At 38.3% G+C, this 19,350-nt stretch overlaps 1 protein-coding gene across 1 annotated transcript in view; it reads left to right on the top strand.

Moving 5' to 3' along the window:
- The first annotated feature begins 581 nt into the window (after positions 1-581).
- The window catches only part of LOC105937282 (phospholipid-transporting ATPase ABCA1), a 259,683-nt gene continuing 240,914 nt past the window's right edge, over positions 582-19,350 (top strand). Inside the window, exons 1-6 of the mRNA XM_036146479.1 lie at positions 582-707; positions 6,389-6,482; positions 7,579-7,720; positions 7,814-7,953; positions 11,598-11,710; positions 13,743-13,940. Of these exons, the coding sequence (XP_036002372.1) occupies positions 642-707; positions 6,389-6,482; positions 7,579-7,720; positions 7,814-7,953; positions 11,598-11,710; positions 13,743-13,940 (753 nt within the window). The 5' untranslated portion in view covers positions 582-641. The remainder of the gene's footprint in view (positions 708-6,388; positions 6,483-7,578; positions 7,721-7,813; positions 7,954-11,597; positions 11,711-13,742; positions 13,941-19,350) is intronic.

The following is a 19,350-nucleotide window of genomic DNA, read 5'->3' as shown; positions in this document are numbered from 1 at the left end:
CACGCTGAGGGAAGTCAGTGGGAAGACACTCACTTGTGGAATAAAGGTCATATTTGATGTAGCCGCATAAAAACGGCACAGCAGACATATTTGTTTATTAGCTGTATAATCAGGGTTGAGCACCTCATAAAGTATGCAATAAATATTTAACATCAGTCTTTTGTTACTATGAAAAGTGAGGACGCTGATGCTCCCTTTTTCCACTTTTATTGTTCTCTATAGTCTTTAATAAACTGAATAATTGACAGAGTTGAGGAGACAAAAGTCACCGAGACGCAGACTGTGCTGTTGTTTCAAGGGAAAGAAAACTCCTTTTCTCGTATTATGTGTCGTATTATCTTTCAAATCCATGGTGTTTGTTGAAAAATTCTTGTGCTGTGGAGGCAAACTGTGTAATCTCCACATGCTGAGACGTTGGCCGTCCTGAGATTTGCTGAGCGTAGGTGATAATAATTCTTCGAACAGGTGCTGCACCGCAAGCCCCAAGGCTTGGGGAAGTGAGTGATTAGTGGCATTCCCCCAAGATGCATTGCTCCTCTGTATTAAAACCAAACTCTGCCTTTTTTATTCCCTCCAGGGTTTAGTAAGTGGGCCAGTTGCCATCGCGACGCATTGGCAAGATATTGCCAGAAAAAGCCATAATGGGTCTCCTGACGCAGTTCTCTCTGCTCCTGTGGAAGAACTTCACTCTTCGGAAGAGACAAAAGGTACACTTGTGTTCACCAGCCGCCTTTTTTTTTCTTTTCTTTTTTTTTTTTCTTTTTCTCTGCAAATCAATGTTTATCTGCCAGAATTGGTCAGCAATAGGGTGAAAATGACGATGTGGTCCAAGACTCGTGTTATCAAGGACAGCTAAGTTATTCATTGAGAGGAATGGTAATGGGCAGGGATTTACAACAAAAATTGTCTCCTATAGAAGTAAGCTATCTTTAACTCGCTCTCTGGAGAACGAGAACAATCTTATCTTAATGCCAGCCAATTCAGAGTGTCACCTTCAATTTCTGATGATCTATCTCTTCTACCCGTTATGTCACATTGCCTGTATTTTACTTCTTACAAAGCCAGTGTTAGGCCCGGTGGAAATGGATAGGGACTTTAAAAGGCTTTGTTTGAAGGGCAGAAAGTCTTTCTTCTCTGAGATCAGACCTGCTACCTAAAAGGAGGGGTTCTAAAAAAAATTATCAACAGAAACTTGGCAGTTTTTAATTAACTTTTTACCAATACTACAACATCTTTTCTAAAGTTTTCTTTGATGGCAGTACGTTCCTACAAACATGAATTACCGCAATTGCTGTGATGACGTTAATAATCTGTGGCGCTCCGGCAGGATATGAATAGCTCTAATTGTTCATTCGTCGGTTGACAGTTTTACCGCTTTGCATGCTGTAGTTTGAGTGTTTGCACTTTAAGAAGTCACAATATGACACCTTTAAAGATTTGAATGTTCCAGCTAATGTTACTTCATTTGCTTCAAAACGCTTTAAGTAAAACTCCATCTGCCACACAGATTTTCTGAGGCTATTATGGGAATGTTTTTGTGCTCAAAGGCATCTCACAAAGAAGCACATTGAAGATTTATGTCACGTAAAATGTTACAATTGTTTTAATGTAATTAAAATGTGACACGTTTTCATTTTCTGCACTCTAATATAAAAAAGCTTGATTTAAAAAAGAGTTTTTGTGGTGCTAGTTGGTGTCTTATATGCTGAAGATAAGTTACTAAAAAACTTACTCAGATGTTCTAACCAGAGGGTGAAATTCATATTTAATTAACAGTCCAGCTAATCTTTAATTTATTAAAAAAAAAAAAAAAGGGTGTGGGGGGCATGTCTATCTACACAAGCGTTAAGCTATATTGACTCATTATCTTCATGACCTAGCTACTCTTGCTAAGTTAATTTGATACGTTTCATGTTCACACATTTGCTATTAGACCAAATTAATCTTTATTGTAAATAGGAAGTGACAAACCAAAACAGAAAGCTATGTAAACAATTCCAAACATTCTTTGTCATAAACTTTGAGCAGAATACAGAAAAGTACTTCAAAAATATCTGAATTACAGCAAATAGATTAGATAGGCAAAGTGGGTACCAAGCCTCTCCCTTATTCATGCAAACTGATGTGAGCTCAGTCGCATTGATCCACGGCCAATGTTTAGCCCACCTGTTTTTAAGATCAATCAGAAAGTGAAACATTGTCCAAATGATGATTTGTAGCATGTCCTGGATTTTATTATAATTTTTTTTTTAAATTGATGCACCTAAAGTGACCTAACAAAGGGAAATGGTTTATTTTAGTTCTAGGTTCATGTCTGGGCACTAAAGATGAAGCCTGTAACCAGCTACCAAAAGAAAAGGGGTAGACATCTAATTTCTGAATTTCAGGTATAAAATATCAAGGTGGTTGTAGATTTTATTGGAAAATATTACAGAGTAAAAAATGGTTCATTTTGTAGAAATTCATCAGTGCAACGAGAAAAAAAAACTATTACTCAAATTCACAAGTGACTGCAATTAAAGGTTTCCTACATTTGCACCACCGGTGCATCACATTTGACCAGTCATCAAGGTACACTGTCGTAGCGCTGGATTTCAAATACAACATGCCATCTTGACAAGTTAACAGATATCGAGGTGTTACAACAGCCCTTGAGGTATCCAGGTAGGTAGTCGAGGAATCTAGGGAGACTTACTTGGCTGTTCAGCTGGGTATTATTGTAATGGAGAGCTGGAGAGTGTTGTTTGATTTATTTGCATGGGGTGATGGCAGGACTCATGCATACAAACTCATTTTGTCAGGATGCTCCTGACCTTTTATTAAACCTGAGTTTAATAAAATATAAAAAAAGTAAATAAAGTAAGGACTAAAAAGTATGTTTTGATAGAAATGCTGAAGGCAAAGTTGCATTTGTACAGTTTTGTGGCTTGCCTGAATCCATCAGCTTAGCGGGGAAAAAACTGTTGGCTACTCTTTCCATTTGGGAAGAAAACATGGGATGCTTTTCCCCAACGATATACAAGTAGACACTGCTGGCTTTATGCTGCAGACCGGGGGATATTTAGCCAACGTCAAAATGAAATATTATTATTAGGCAAAACCAGTGGGAGTTAGTAAGGACAATGGTGCTTGTGGAGGGCTTTTGGAGGTTAATGACCAATTATATGAATGCCTCACCAAGCATTTTAGGATTTTATAACAGGCATGAAACTGATTTTTTATGGTCCAGTATTCAGCATAATTTCTTAGGAGGAGATTATCTATTCACAAAGACTCTGGTGTCCGACGGCAAAGCGCCTGGGGAGCCAGACACTGAGAAAGTCTCAGGGATCTGTTTTCAACGGTATTCAGAATATTACCACATTTTTGTACCTCAGCTACTTTTGGTTTATTATTTCCAGGAACAACATAAGGAGGAGTGGTGGCTTAGTGGTTAGGGAGGGGGGTGCTTACGTCCTGGAGGGGCTGCATTCGCACATACTGCTACTCTGGGTCCCTGAGCAAGAGCGTTAGCCCCAGAACGCTCGCCGGGCTCCACGCAGTGGCAGCCCACTGCTTCACAAGGCATCCATTAAATTCAGAGGAGAAATTTTGTTGGAATGGCAAATGTTGCAATGTCAAATAAAGATAATAATAATTATATTATTATTATGAGATGCAATCATCTGATTGGTTTAACCAAGTCGCTTCACCTGTGTATTTGTAGGCAGAACAGGTTGGCTGAGGTTAGAGCTAAGAGGATGATTACACAGGACAGGGGGATGGGTGTACTCTGATGTTGCAAGGGATATATAAAACACCAGAAAAAAGGTTCATCGTGAACTGAATCATTCTATTGTTTCAATTGAAGCTGATCTAATTCGCAGGCACCCTAGACTTCACAACCATGCACACCACACCTAAGGGTAGTTTAGAGGCATCAATGAACTTAACAGTGATGTTCTTGGTCTATGGGAGTAACAGGAGCACCCGGTGAGAACCCTCGCACACAGGGAAAAGATGCAAACTCCATGCAGAAAGATCCTAGGTCGAACCCAGGACCTTCTTGCTTTAAGGCAACAGTGCTACCAACTGCACCACTGTGCAGTGTTTAGTCAACCACAGGTAGAGGCAAGCAGCTAAGGAGTCGGAAAAAAACTATCAACTTGTCTGACCTTAGCTTGCATTCAGCCATTTAAAACTAAACAATCCCCAATTAGAGTATACAAACGTTATACTTTATACTTTAAGCATACAGCATCCAAACACTGAAAGTGAGCCTCAGCTACTCATTGACGCATGTTGTGATAATCATCTGTAACAATATCACGTTTCCGGTGTGTCAGGGCATAAATACACAACAAGCCGCTTCTCAGCTGACGTGAAAGAAGGCTGTCAGATGCTTGTCTTACTCACAAGAAAGGCAGGCTCAGCCATTAAGAACATGTTTTCCTGAAGAAGCATCGCCCATCACTCATTAACCTTTAATGAATGGACGCACTGCGTTAAAGGCACTGTTGACAAGCTTGAGCATCATGCCTGTTAATCAGCCTTAGTGCAAAAAAAATGTGCCTGCTACTATCAGCTTGTTATATATAACTCCACCCAGATCAGAACAGCAACAAGATATATTGTGCACAAGCTTAACTTCTAACCTACTTCTACTGAATTTTTAGGTAGCCTATCTTTTCTTAATCTTATAATAAATTATGAGAATGGGTAACATTATTGCAACAGGAAAAATAAATATCAATGTTTTAGTAGCACTAGGAAAATTAACATTGTTATATTCTTCTCTATTTCTGGTTTGCTTTTCTTTCTGGCTTCCATGTTATAAGGCTGCTGCTCTTTTGCCAAGATTAAATACCAAAAGGAAGTAAACACTGGCTACACACTGCACCAAAGTAGTTCTGGACCGTACCTCTAGGATTGAAAGGACAAAAAACTTGACTCCAACAGGACTGGATAGGGATCGTTACTTCCATCCCAGGTTACAAATAACGAATGATTTAGGTTGATTTTTACAGTAAATATTTTACTTATAGCCCCTTTAAAGGCTTTGGGGTAGTCGGACTTGATAAAATGTTATACAAGCCATTTAACATTTACCACTTCCATTGTTTGTGTAAAAAAAACTGTGATAGCTTGAAATCATGGTATTTTTATTTAAGGTAAAAAGAATAACCCATTCATGCTTTGTAAGTGTGACAAAAGGGCAGTAGCCTTTTTTTCAGCCAGCTGGCTGGCAGTGTGCAGCTACTGTTTATTCTCATGCCACATTGTGTACGGCGACAGAAAACTGTGACCAGCACTTTCCTTGACATCCCTGTGAATAGGCCATGTGTTATCCGTAGTCATGTGAAACTTGTTGAGGCTAACTGTGATATAACACACCCCAGCCAGTTCTACTTTAATATTCTAAGAACAAATAATAATCCAACACAAACATATTTATGTTACCCTGGGAATTTTATTTTGGGGATCAGTTATTAAAACTGTGTTGTTTTTTTATAGATATTTTCTCAGGAAAGTTTTTTTCCTGTTATATCCATATATGGATATATATATTTTTTTTGTTTCGTCCTAGGATCCGTCTCATCTTGCCTTTTCACACTTGAAATAGCTAATCAATTTGAACATTAAGTGTGTTGGGTCCTGAGGGGAAAATATGAAAAAGGTAGCGCTTTGAGGTCAACATTTGTGCTTTGTTGGTTTGTCTTCCCTGCTGTTGAAATAAAAACCTGACATGCCCCTTGGGACTCTGCCTGCAAGGTGGTGAGAAGTGGTTGTATTAACGCAAAGAAGTGGTTGACACTCTGTTTTTTTTTTTTCCAGCAGAGGATTGAGTGTGGCAAGGAGATGATAAGGAGTGTGTGATAGCTTCAGTTTAGGGAGTTACCAACAGAAACTGCTCTCTCAATCTTGTGCTTAGAGTAATAGCTGGAGTAAACTGAGGCATGCTGATGTAGAGTCATGAACTCGGCTCCAACTTCAACATTTTGTGGAAAAGATTCTGTTATACAAAATTGCATAACATGTTATACAACATAACATTGTTGTGCTGTTCCATGACTTTCTTTTATTTTTTTAAGTAAAAAAAAAAATCCATCTGAAAAGAAACCCCTTTTCTGTGTACAGACCACACTGTAACAGAAGTTATCGGACAGACAGGTTTCTTTTTTGCTAGTTTGCTTTCCTGGATTTGCTCCAATTCTTATGTCTACATGGCTCTGGTCCTGCCGGTAAACGACCAGATTTTCCAGAATTGTCAAGTTTTACAGCAACTTTGTGGCTCAGTTTCTGTTTGACTTTTCAAAAAGGTTCAATGTACTGTGAGAACTTTCGTGTTGCTTTGTGGGGATTTGTTGCTGATTGATGGCAAAGCAAATTAATGTTGTTTTTGTTGCAGGTGCGGCTGGTTGTAGAGTTGCTGTGGCCTCTGTTTCTCTTCTTCATACTGGTGGGGGTGAGGTCTACCAATAAGCCAATTTTCAAAGGGCAATGTAAGTATGAGACAAGAGTTTTTCAGCAGATACAATAGTCTGGTATTTTTTGTTCCCTTGCAGTATTAATTTGAAACTGTCAGACACAGACACACACACACACACACACACACACATGTATATATATATATATATATATATATATATATATATATATATCATCACTAAGGGGAAAACATATTTCTTGCAGGGATGCAAATATGGAACACATGATACTGCATTCATGGAAATGGGATGAGAACATTTTTGCATACTGTTTGGGTAGATTACGCGTTCATATTTTTGGTGTTTCAAAAGTTAGGAGCTGTGTTTTAAATAATAAGCATAGAATATTTCAGTGCACATTTCAATAGTTCGTGTTTTGTGGTTTTTATGCTTGTCTAACGCTAAGGTTACTGGATGGATTTTAACGACTTTCTGGTCCTTGTAAAACAACAGAAAAGGCTGTGACATCTTTCTTGGCACAAAGTCCCAGTGCTGATTGATTTCCGCCAGGGCTACACCTTGTCAATCCTGTTTGTGAAATTTAGCGACAATGGTCTCTGTTTTGGGAATATGCCACCCATATTGACACCCAAGGCTCAGTCAAAAAAGCATTACTTAGATAGTGATAATAAGTTTTGAAGCCCATGTAATGCTAGCAGCTACCTATTAGCCAGGTATTCCCACAGTGCCTTTACATTTCTTGAATCTTGTCCTTTTTTAATTTGCCCTGCTTTTCCTCCAATAGGATGTCACATAAATAATTTGAGTGTGGGGAGGCTTCTTTAAAGCTTTTGTAAGCTAGCATTGTCAGGTTTAGCTAATGAGCATTAGCCAAACCTGTCAGCACAGCGATGAACCCTACTTTTATTGGTCAAACTGATAGTCTAAAACATTTAGGATGTCAAGTTTAAAGCGATCATCTTCACATTGGTGAGTCGTAGTAATGTGATTGTAGCGCATTTTTAAAATCACAATCTGGGTTTTGCATCACTGTGACCACAGTTGTTATAACATTTTAATTTTAGGACATACCTCTTTTTAACTCAAAACTTTACCCGCCAGTAAGGTATGATCAAAAACGGTGTATTAATTTCTCTGTTTATTACTTTAGGTCACTACCCAAACAAAGCAATGCCATCTGCTGGCGTGCTGCCCTGGCTTCAAGGCATTATGTGTAACATCGAAAACCCCTGTTTGAACCACCCAACGCCAGGGGAGACGCCAGGCCAAGTTAATAACTTCAACAACTCCATGTATGCTTTGGCATTACACAAAACCTTGTTTCTTCATTACATTGTTAGTGTTTATGTCAACAGTTTGTGATCTTCTTTTTTTTAATGTGCCAGAATTGCTGGGATGTTGATAGAGCTACAGTCTGTCTTGGCAGACAGATCTGTTCTCAGTGAGGTGGAGGTGCTGGCAGATGATGTCAACCAGTGGACGTCCGTCCTGTCTGAGGTTGACTCTGCTAAAGGTAATCAGACAGGTAAGCATGGTAGCAATTTACAGTCTTAGTAGAGTCGTTACAGCCATATTTTGGGTTTGTGCATTTATTTTCTGTTTGATGTAATACCTGAAGACCACAGTAGTTGGTACCTTATAGAAAAGCAGGTAATCTTTGGAAAGATGTGCTGATGATGGCAAAAGCACCCAGTTTTTGACCTTTGTTAGTATTGTTGGTTGTAGCATTGTGGCAATCATGTGAGCAGTTTGTTTTGCACAACAAGTTACAATGGTTTGTTACAAGGGTTTGCGCCATTTAATCGCATTCATGTTAAGAGCATGAGAGCAATAAAATGTTATGAAACCGTTCATTCAGTGGAGCCAGAAAACGGCGCATCACTTAAAGGTTCCCCAAGTCCCTTTTTGAATAACTGCACATGCGCAAGACCGCGCTCTTCCACTCCTCAGGGGGATCGCATGAAAATATCTCCCAAATCCACTCTGATCTTATTTCTTTGAAATGAGGCCTTCCTCTTTTACCCACAAACTTCTATGCGGTTCGCTTCTTGTGACTCTCGGCCATGTTCAAAATATACGGTGAGAGCAGCGGAGCCACAACGAATGGCTTACATTGAAGCTAACTGCTAAGCTAACCAGATAGATAATGGTATAAAACATTGTTTTGGCTTACAAGTCATAGCTTAGAAAAGGCATTTATATTACGTGGAGGAGAGCAGGATTTTGTGGGTGAAAGGTCAAATTTGGCGTTTTCATGGTCACTACACAATGCCATAGTAAAAAAAAGAAAAAAGCCAAAATAGCTCTGCTATGCCTTTATTGAACTACACTCCATCAAGGAAAGTATCCCCTTCATGTGGATGACAAGTTGGAGAATTTGTTATTCCCCTTTATCCCTTAAAAACAATGGTGTGTGATTATTTATGATGCAATTTGCTATGCAGACTGACAGATCGTTTGTCTTGATAAGCTGCTGCTTTGCATTAGGCTCATTTAGTCTGATGATATTCAGATTTTCATACTGCACCTAATTTGCAAAAAGCCAATAGAGGGAGGGAGAAAGGGAGGGCTCTGCTGTTTGACAAGCGGCTTGTGGGCCATTTGCATTTTGGGGTCGCCGGTTTGTAATATACAAGATTAAATCCATCAAAGACCTAAGCCTGGACATAATTAATGGCACTTGCTGTCTGACGCGAGAGCACAAAAGAGTATTAAGAAGGAAAGAGGATGGAGAGCTATCAAAAAGGCTAAAATGGCAAAGGTGATTGTGTCGTCTTTTCTTTTTTTATTATTTTGTTTTGACCATGGGCTGATTAACAGGACCCAGGTGGTCATTTGTGCAAAATATGTCCTGTTTCCCGGTCATCTAAACGCGGCGTAATCACAAGGAGCATAATAATTGTCATCAGTAGGATTCACAAGGTGAAAGCGTTGTTTCCTGTGATGTAATTAATTCTAGTCATTTCTACAATACATCTGTCATAACTGGACCTTTCCCATCCCATCCAGATAATTGAATGTGGTACCCATATTTCGATTACAAAAGCTGTAATTTGATAATTTTATGTGGTCTCTTCATCATACGCCACAGCACAAGTTGGACACCCAGCAAGTGGAAAACACTCAGGAAGAAAATAGCATGGGTTTTGGATGTAGGCATGCAGGTGTGGAACCCCTGCTGTGCTGAAACATTGTTTCTATCAGTGATGAAGTGTAACATTGAGGTGCTTTTTGGAAATTGACTCTACTTTTTGGCTGCTAATCAACAGAAAACAGTTTGGTAATAGCTTGGGAATGCAAAGCATCAAATCGTCTTTTTGTACACTCACATCCAGCCCAAGTGTTCTTGCCTCTCACAAGGGATTCGACTACAACTGTAATGCAAAGTGTGCAGGTTTGCTTGTAACATTTAGTGATTAGATTGGGTGTGTGTTCTTTGGTCACACATTCTGGATCAGTATCCTGCTGAAAGACTCAAGGATGATCCACTTTGTGTTTTCTGACAGACTAACAGCTTTCAGCTTTATTTGTACAGGAATTGTGAATGTTTCCACAGCCTGAGGAAGGAAAACGGGCCCACAGCCTCACAGAACCCCCACCATACTTTACAGTGGTCATGAAGTGTTTTTTTTATATATTCATAATTCGAGTGATGTCAAAAACCATGTGGACCGTATGTTGCAGAACAGCTCAAGCTTATTTGACCAAACACATGGTTTTAGTTATGTTTATGTAAAGATGCACAGTAGGACAGAAAGTACCTTTTCCTGCTTTTTCCAAAACAACCAGGTTGCATGTGGACGGCGTCTAATGGGTTTCATAAATGACTCGGGGACCACAAAATCCATCTAATAAATGTAGTCAAATTATTTTTAGTACATTTGAGGAATCAGGCCTTCCACTAACAGCCAAATGACCCTCAATATCAAAATGTGAAAGGCGTCTTTGCACATCCTGTTTCACCTGCAGCTTTAAAAGCAGCATAACCTATGTGTCAAAACCAAATGAAATTTAGCCGTCATAAATTACCACTGCCTTTAGAATATAATCATCGGTTTGTAGAGTTAGGATATCCATTAGGTGTCTATTATGATGAATAGCACAAGATACCACAGATTATTACATATACCATATATACCACTACAAGATCCGGCTTATAGTAAATAGGGAAAAAAACACATATAAATCGCACCAGATTATACACATTTATTTAGAAATGTATTTCACACAATACAAAACTAAAAACTGACATTTAATCTAGTAAGCCAATTTAAGCAAGTACACAGCTCTGCATCCACAACCGGCTGAATGACATGGAACATACCTGGGAGATTAAATGGGGTAAATTAGCATAACAAGCCAGCAACTCCAACCCTGAAAGTTCTCGTCAGCGCATTTACGCTGAAAGTTGAAAAAATATACGCTGAAATTAGATTGTGAGTGTAATGGTGCTACGTGCTAAGCTAACATTAGGACATGGATGTTTCAGAGCAACATAAAGCTCACGTGCATCAGGGAAGTTGCAAATTGCCTAGAAAACAGACCTGTAAGCTAGCGCTAGCTGTTATTTGCCCCACGGACAGCCTAATAACAGGGTTCTGTTGCGGTCTGGGCCTCTCAAGCCGCACCACGCAATGCTCCTCTGTGTGAATGCATACTGAAACAACGAAACAACATACAAACATGTGTTCAGTCTTTGTTGTCTATAAGTTAATGTTTCATTTAATTTTTAAGTGGTACAAGAGCAGCATTTAGTTTTCTCAAGCCTAGCGCCCTCTCTTGCGGCTATAGACGGTAATGTTTACTACTTGATTCATCTTGGTCAGTATGATTTACCATTTAAAATTGATATATAAGTCACACCTGCTTATAAGTCCCAGGATCGGCCAAACTATAAAAAAGTTAGACGCATAGTCTGAAAAATGCAGTATTCTTTTTTTTCTTTTCTGAATGTTGACATAATCAAAACTGAGAAGGATAGACAGTGAGCTGCAGGTATCCACGTGCATTTTTAGGCCTTTGTGACCAAATCTGTAATAATTTGTTTAGATAAAAAGAAAACATCAGATCTGCTTCTGCTCTCCAGATGATTGACATTTGTAAATGTCATGCAAATTTGTGCCGATACACAATAAATCCATAAAATATTGTCTATTTCTGTTTAATTAGTAAGAAGCATTCTACGAGACAATGAAACTTTCACCACCCATCTGAAGGAGGATTTGTTGGTTCCACCAGATGTGGTCCAAAGCCTCATGGATGCTAAGATTCAACTCAGTCCAGTAAGTAGAGTTCTTTACAAATAACTGCAAACAGGAAAAGGTTGTTACCGTTTGTGGCCATGCTTTTCATATCTTCATGTGACCGAAGGAATTTAAATACTATTATACTTCTTCAAACAACCAAATGTGCCATAAATGACGTGCTTGAAGATTTCACACTGAAATGTCCTGGCCAAGAGCAACCTTTAAAGCTTCTTGTCTTGACATTCAATCAAAGTGCTCTCTGATGTTTGTTGAAAACGCGTGGTTTTAAACATCCAGCAATTGGTAAATTGGGATGAAATAGATGTCAATAGGAGAAGAGGAGTTTACTTAATCCAAATGTCTCCCACCTGATTGTGTTATGTGTATTAAATGTTATCAGATAAGCTGGAAAATGAAAATCATATTTTCACTGAGAAGGAAGATCAAATGGATTCAACAATGACTAAAAGATGGCCGCTGTGACTAGGGCTCTCTGATGGCCAGAGAGGCTGGAAATGTGAATATGGTAACAAGAAGACTGTGTAAAAGGGTGAGAGGGAACTTAGTTCAACAAAACAGGAGATTATGTAGATGCTGGTTATTTCCCCTTGTTCATTTCTTGATAATTTTGGTTATTTAGTCGCAGATGCTTTTTTAAGGTACAAAACTGCACAACCGTTCATGGGAAATAAAGTAACATCAATGTGTCAGTTTGTAATAATCCACAGGAATTTTCATACCTAATTTGACAATAGTAGAAGTCATTTTTTATATTCTACTTAGACGGCTGCAAGAAAATGTGATTAACATGACTCGATGAAAAAAATATCAAACGTCCGAAAGTCACTTCAGGTTATTTTAGTTTGGTAGGAGTTATATTTCATAAGAGCCATCTGCTCCGAACAGGGATCAGGTTTATAGTCTATATAAATGGGGTGCACCACGTAATTGTCAGAACTTAATATACTTTCACCCCTTATATCACGTTTCCTAAAGAGCCTGTAGAATATATACAGACCTATTTATCATTGCCTGATATGATGACTTGTCTTTTTTTATGTAGCATAAGCAATCTTCTTGTAAATGTGATAGAAATATCTGATCACTCTTTCTAACATGATCGGTAGAATTAATTGAAACTCGTTGGTTTCTGGTCATGGAACAAGCTTTTGAGTATAGTTTATATATTTTCATTTCTAAAAATGTAATAGTAGCAATCCCTTAATAGTAGTATACCAAAGGTACAGATCTAAATTGATGTGTTTAAGTGACTGCCCTGTTAGAATAGACATATGTGTTTAAGTCTAAACCACCCTGCTGTTGATTTAAAATGTATTTAGAGGTAGTTGTCCCTCTGTATTCCATGCATTTTGTGCAGCTGAACAGACTCTTAGCATGATGCTGTTACCATCATGCTTGAGAGCATGGTGTAAAACTGATCCCTTCCAAATGACTTCCTGTAAGTGTGGCAAAATAGCTCAATCTTTCATTTCTTTATCTTCTCTCTAAACATAAAACCTTTCTCCACAAATTTATTAGTCTATGCTGGTAAGCAGGGGCTAATCTCAGCCTAAAGATGCCGTCTTCAGAGGATGGGGCTTCTTGCTTGGATTGCAACACACCGTGCACGGTGACACTAGTGCTGCAGCAGCACCCAGATAGTGATGGTTGAGCTTTCCTTCTTCTGAAGGTGGCCATTTGAGTCAAAAGGATAAAACATAGTTAGAATAGTTAGGGTGGTTCAACACAAAAAGGATCACACACAAATTTATGTAACATTGCAGTTCCCTTGCAAGTTATGGGTATGGAAACTTCTCATCAGAGCTGCAATAAAAGACATTTTTCTTGCAGACAGTTTTTATTAATTCAGAATATAAATGTGAGCAAATGTATTTGTGAATTTACCGTAAAAAAGCACAAAAGACTTGTTTTGACAGCTTGCACCATGTCCTTTTCTTACTGTGTTGTACGGGAGAATAAACTCCTCATCTATCCCAATAGGTTATAGATATATGCAAAAGTTCCCTTGTTTGTCAGCTTTTCACCAAGGTTGGTGTTTGTTTTGCAGATGACGGGCATTCCGCGGCCTGACAATGTCAAGAGCATCCTGTGCAAGGGGACAGATCTGGATGACTATATCCAATTTAGCAGCCAAGCTGAGAGGGAGGCTTTTCAAAATGTCAGCTGCTCCCTCACCCAACAGCAGCTGATTAACACCCAGCAAGTCCTCCTACAAAACGTGAATGTGAGGAAAGTGCTCTCAGGGGTAAGCCTCTTTCCTGCCAACCTCCACAAAACCAACATCTCTCGGAACTTGTCGTAAAAAACTTTCCATAGAAAGTTTGGGGTACCTTGAAACTTTTAAAGAAGTCTCGACAGACAATGATGTCGCGTAGTGCTTTGCACTGATTGGACGTAGTAAAACCGGTCATTTAAAATGTCCTAATTTGAGCTTGGCAAGGTCACTCAAATCTGGCAATTTTTTATTTTATTTTATAAAGACGCTATTTGGATTAATGAATACTATTAAAAATAAGAACGGAAATTTCAGTAGCATCTCAGGATGACTCAAGGTCTGGCATTTTATTAGCACTTACATATTTCCAGACTAATTTGTAGGACCAATTTATTTTTTTATGTAAATGAAATTAAAAGCGAACTCAATGGTTACTGTAGATGCACAGATCAGAGTTTTGTAGCCTAGACAAATTGTAAATAATTGTGGATTCTCTTTAAGTATATTTAATATGACACATACAATATACAGGATTTATGACTCAGGAGAACAGCATTCTAAAGCTTTTTTCAATAGTGCTCTTTGCTGAACTTCATTAGACACATGAAATAACGTCAAGCTGAATGTAAACATCATAAATACTGGGGAAAAAAATCATTGGTCGTCCAAATCCAGCCACTTCTAGCACCAAATCAGCCCAAACGTCATACATTGTATTAAATCCAAGGTGGATGAATCCCTGTTGATGAGAGCGGATTGTCCCAACAGCTGCACATGCTGCATTCATGTACAGCTACTATACTAGGTTGTCTAGATGTCAAAATAACATCAAAGTGATTTAAACATGTTTTACTCTCAAATATGGTATTTTTCTCATAATAAGTCATACATCAACACTGACTGTTTCGGAGGATTAAAATGTTGTAAAACATAGGGCTGCGCAATATATCGTGATTTAGAAAATATTGAGATTTGTTTTAAAAAGATATAAAATGAGATGATATAATTTATATCGAGATGGTCTATGTTGCTTTATCATTATACTTTTTTATTATACTTTTATGTATTCCAGTAGGTTATGTTTTGGCTCATATTTGTCTACAGCTGTTTGTTATAAAAATTGCCTTTGAGATATTAGGGGAGATACCTTCTTATAATTACTGTATGAAGAGAAAAAAAAAACCATATTGGGACAAATTGCATATCGGTTTTCATCCTAAATATCCTAAACATATTATAGTTGATTTATATCACCCAGCCCTAGTATATTGTTTTTTTTTTTTTTCATGCTTAGGCTATACATAAACTACTTTGATTATTGGAGAAAATAATCAAACCAAATCTCCATTCTGTTTTAAACTTTCTAAAGTTTTTGCCAATAGTAAAATCAAATACTAGAAACTGATTTTTTTTTTTTGATTTTTTTTTTTTTTTTTGCAAAAGCAAAAATAGCAAAACAATTTTATCCAATTTTCTTTCTAAAGCATACCAAGATTTCACCAAACCATCAATTTAAAACCAGGATACGTATCAAACCATGATTTTTTTTTGTGGAAAGTTACACTTTCCACAAATGGTCCTGTTTCATCAGTGTTGTCCAATCTACTGAATATTAATTCTTTAAAGAACACCAGAGAACAGCTCTGAAGGCTTTTGTTAGTGCAAACGATGGTTTCGGTGTTGGTTTCAATGTGAGCGGTTAAAGTAGCACATCAGTAAAGATGACGGACAAGTGCTTTATCCAACTATACCTGTCCAGGATGTACCCCCTTCTTTTTAGCAAGCCTTATCAACTAGCTAAACCCGTTACACTACCTGGGCATAGCCGTAAGCAATAGAAAACTCGGACAAGAGCCAGCTGATAACTGTTTTTTGAAGTATAAGTTATCTAATAAACAATGAAATAACTATTAAACATTTTCTGACAAGTGTTGCCTGCAAAAAGACACCAAAGATGGCTGCAGCTCTCATTAACATTTATACTATTTTCATCACAAGATGACTGTTATGTTAGAGGGAAACAAACACAACAAAACCAAGATGCATAAAACGATTTTGGGGGCATTGTTTCCTCATGATCACAAGATTCGTGTGGAGTAAAAGTGAAGGGTTCTTGTGTTACAACCCTTATCCCGTGTCCCTATTTGACACGCGGGGATGACCTTTGTAAGCAATGAGTTCATCATTGTTCCTTGATGTGACATTTTCAGGTTGAATCTGTTTGATTTGTTTTGCTTCTGATAAATTTGAATACCTGGCAGTTATCATGGAAGAACAAGTTTTTTTGAGTTGAACAAAAATGCTGTGTATTGTTGTCAGTAAACCTGTTTGGTGCACAAAGGTTAAAGCTGAATCAGTTTACGTCCATAGGTCACCACCCTGAAAATTGGGAGCAAATCTTGGATATGAACAAAAGTTGTCTAAAACGGTTGTTAAAATGTCGGTAGGTTTTGACCATCAACCAATCAATTGGCTATCAGCGTTTGTACCAGCGCTCTGACAACTTATCAGCATATTTGCATTTTGTGTCTCACAGTGTTAAAAATGACCAGGTTTTCAGTAAAGTGGCTTTGCTTCTCATTATCCCCATTTTGCTGTCAGAAGCAAGACAGAAATTGTGACTGAATGATCTTTGGTCCATTAAAGTTTTTTTTTTTTTTTTTTTTCGTTTAGCGTCTGTTTAAAGGCCCTGGTTGTTGCTTGAGTTGGATTAATGGATCATACTTAGGCACATCAAGAGACAAAAACCTCCAATTAAAGATATCTGGGCTTATATTCGCTGTACTTACACATATTGTGGTCAGAGAGCACAGAAGTTACAAAAGGCCCTTTTCCTAATTTGACAATTTAGTTCTCTCCCCTGGTCTCTCTTCTGCAAGCTGATTTATAGTGCTTTTAACAATTATTCACTCTCTACCTTGTTCAGATATTGTCATGTTGCTACCTCAAAGTTCATTCATGCTGAAATTATTGTTAGCAACAAAACATGTTAGGAGCTATTTGGAAGACAAAAGCCTCTTTTTAGAGAGCCTTGTCATAAGATCCCGCTCTGGTGAAAGAGCAGTAATTCCCATCTTTACATACCGCAAAAGACTCACAACTGTAACTGCAGCAAGTGGTGGGCCTAAAAACTGTTGCAACAAAGGGTATCGATTCATGTTTAAACACCAAACACTGTATTTTGTAAAGAACTTTTTAGGCTAAATCTTTGCTTTCCATTTCACTTAAGGGCTACGTTGTGTTTTTCTTTTAAATTAATCCACATGAAATATGTTGAACTTCATTGAAATTTCTCAGGGAAATTTGTAACATTAAAGGAAATCTATATAGAGCAGCATTATTGATGAAAAGGTTAATGTCTGAGTGTTCGTCTGTCTGGCTAATATATACGGCTCTGTGAATTTGAGTTAGGAAGAAGAGTTAGGTTAAACATTACTACAAAAGGCCTGTCAACACCTTATCACTTTAGTATTATAGGTGTTGATGTATATCTTCACAAATTCTCCATGTCTGAGCCTATTCTTGTTTTGCACTTTTATTCAATGTTTGCAATCACATAAGAGGGACTCATTAAAGACAATGATCTCCTATGATATTTTAAAGATCTGCCTCAGGTTCCTTTGGGCATAATGAGAGGCTGCACTTTTCTTTGACTTTATCTGTGAGGGAAAATATATGGGACAGAAAATCCAATAAATAAGTGATAAGGCAGGAAGTTGGGAGGGGGGGCTTTTTGAACAATTTAAGCCTGCAGGCATTTTCGGACACATAAAAAAGTAAGGCCCGGACAAGATATGGTGGAAAAGCTCTTGAGCGCCTCAAGCAGATAGATGGGAGGGAACATCAGTGCCTTCACACTTAAAGCTTGACATTGCTGAGTGATTGTGATAACAACAACAGCACAAACAAAAAGACAAGGGAAGGAGTCAGACTCAATAAACTGAGGTTGATGTACTTTTCACACCTTTTCTGTGTGGATGAATTTCAGTAGGCCTACTTTATTTTTGGCTGATCAAGAAAAAACAAACAAAAAACACATAACAACAAAGATTGTACTTCATTAGTGTCAGAATCTCCTGCGTTTTTGTAGGCTACACAGATATTTTGGATATTACGTGGGTCTCCATTTAGAAACAATAGTTGACATTGAAATCTCTTGACCTTTTTAACGTTCTGTTAAGTTGCAAACCTAAACATCAACGTATTTTATTGGGATTGTATGAGAAAGTCCAAAACGAAGTGGGTCAACTGTGAGGTGGACACATGGCTTTCTCCCCCCACCTGTCCCCCTATCTTCAAAAAAATACAAATTTTGGCATGCATGTGTATTGAACCCCCCTCTACTGTGATATATGTAGATAAAGTAACCTAAAAATAACTTACATTAGCAAACAGACTCCATTTACAGACTCCATTCATGTGTAATTTTATCTCAGTATAAATGCAGCTGTTCTGTCAAGGCCTCATAGGATTGTATAAGAACATTACTGAACAAACGGCATCACAAAGACCAATGAACACAGCATGATTTGGTTATAAAAATTCATCTTCTCACAAAGCACTCTTTAATTCATCATCTGAAAATTAAGATGTAAAACAACTGGAAAATCTGTCAAATGTCCATTCACTTACACTGACAGGACAGGCAAAGAGAGCGTTAATCCGAGAAGCACCCCAGAGACCGGTGGTGACCCTAAAGCAGCTGCGGATACCCAAGGCTCAGGTGGGACAGTCTGTAAACAGAACAACCTTTAGTCCTGCACACCATGAATTTGACCTTTCAGGGAAAGTGGCCAAAAAAACAAAAGCTGTTTGTGAAAGACAGCAAGGAGAAGTCATTTTCAAAGTTTGCCATGAGTCATGTAGGGGACACAACAAAGACTGGAAGAAGAAACACGATGGTGGCAGTATCCTGCATTGGGCTTTCTTCAGCAAATCGTGTTCAGTTGAGACTCACCTTACTGAGGGAGAACGATACCAAACGCACAGCCAGAGCTACATTAAAACGGGTTAATCCAGGGGTGTCCAACTCCAGTCCTCCAGTGCTGGGCTCCTGAATGTCCTAACACACATCCTCAGCCCATCTTTGCCAAGCTCTGCAAAGGGCTGATAATTAACCAACATTTTGATTTGGGTGTATTGAACAAGGGAACAATTTAAAGCCTGTAGGGCAGTGTCCCTTGACTAATGAAAAATAGACACCACACAAAGGGTTAGAATTGCCCAGTCAATTCAAAACTCAGAGAATTGCTGACAAGACTTGGAAACTGACGTTCTCCATCCAAAATGAATTTGAGCTATTTGGGCCCCCCAAAAAAAGGAAAAGCATCTTTGTGTCTTCATGCACAAATCAGGTAGAGCCATACCATCAAAAGACTTGCAGCTGTGATTGCAACAGAATTTTACTCTACAACATGTGTGCTCAGGGGCCCTAGATACA

Source organism: Fundulus heteroclitus, chromosome 14 (genome assembly GCF_011125445.2).
Source record: "Fundulus heteroclitus isolate FHET01 chromosome 14, MU-UCD_Fhet_4.1, whole genome shotgun sequence".
Lineage (NCBI taxonomy): Eukaryota > Metazoa > Chordata > Actinopteri > Cyprinodontiformes > Fundulidae > Fundulus > Fundulus heteroclitus.
Note: the sequence above shows the minus strand (reverse complement) of the source record. Positions and strands in the feature narration are given on the sequence as shown.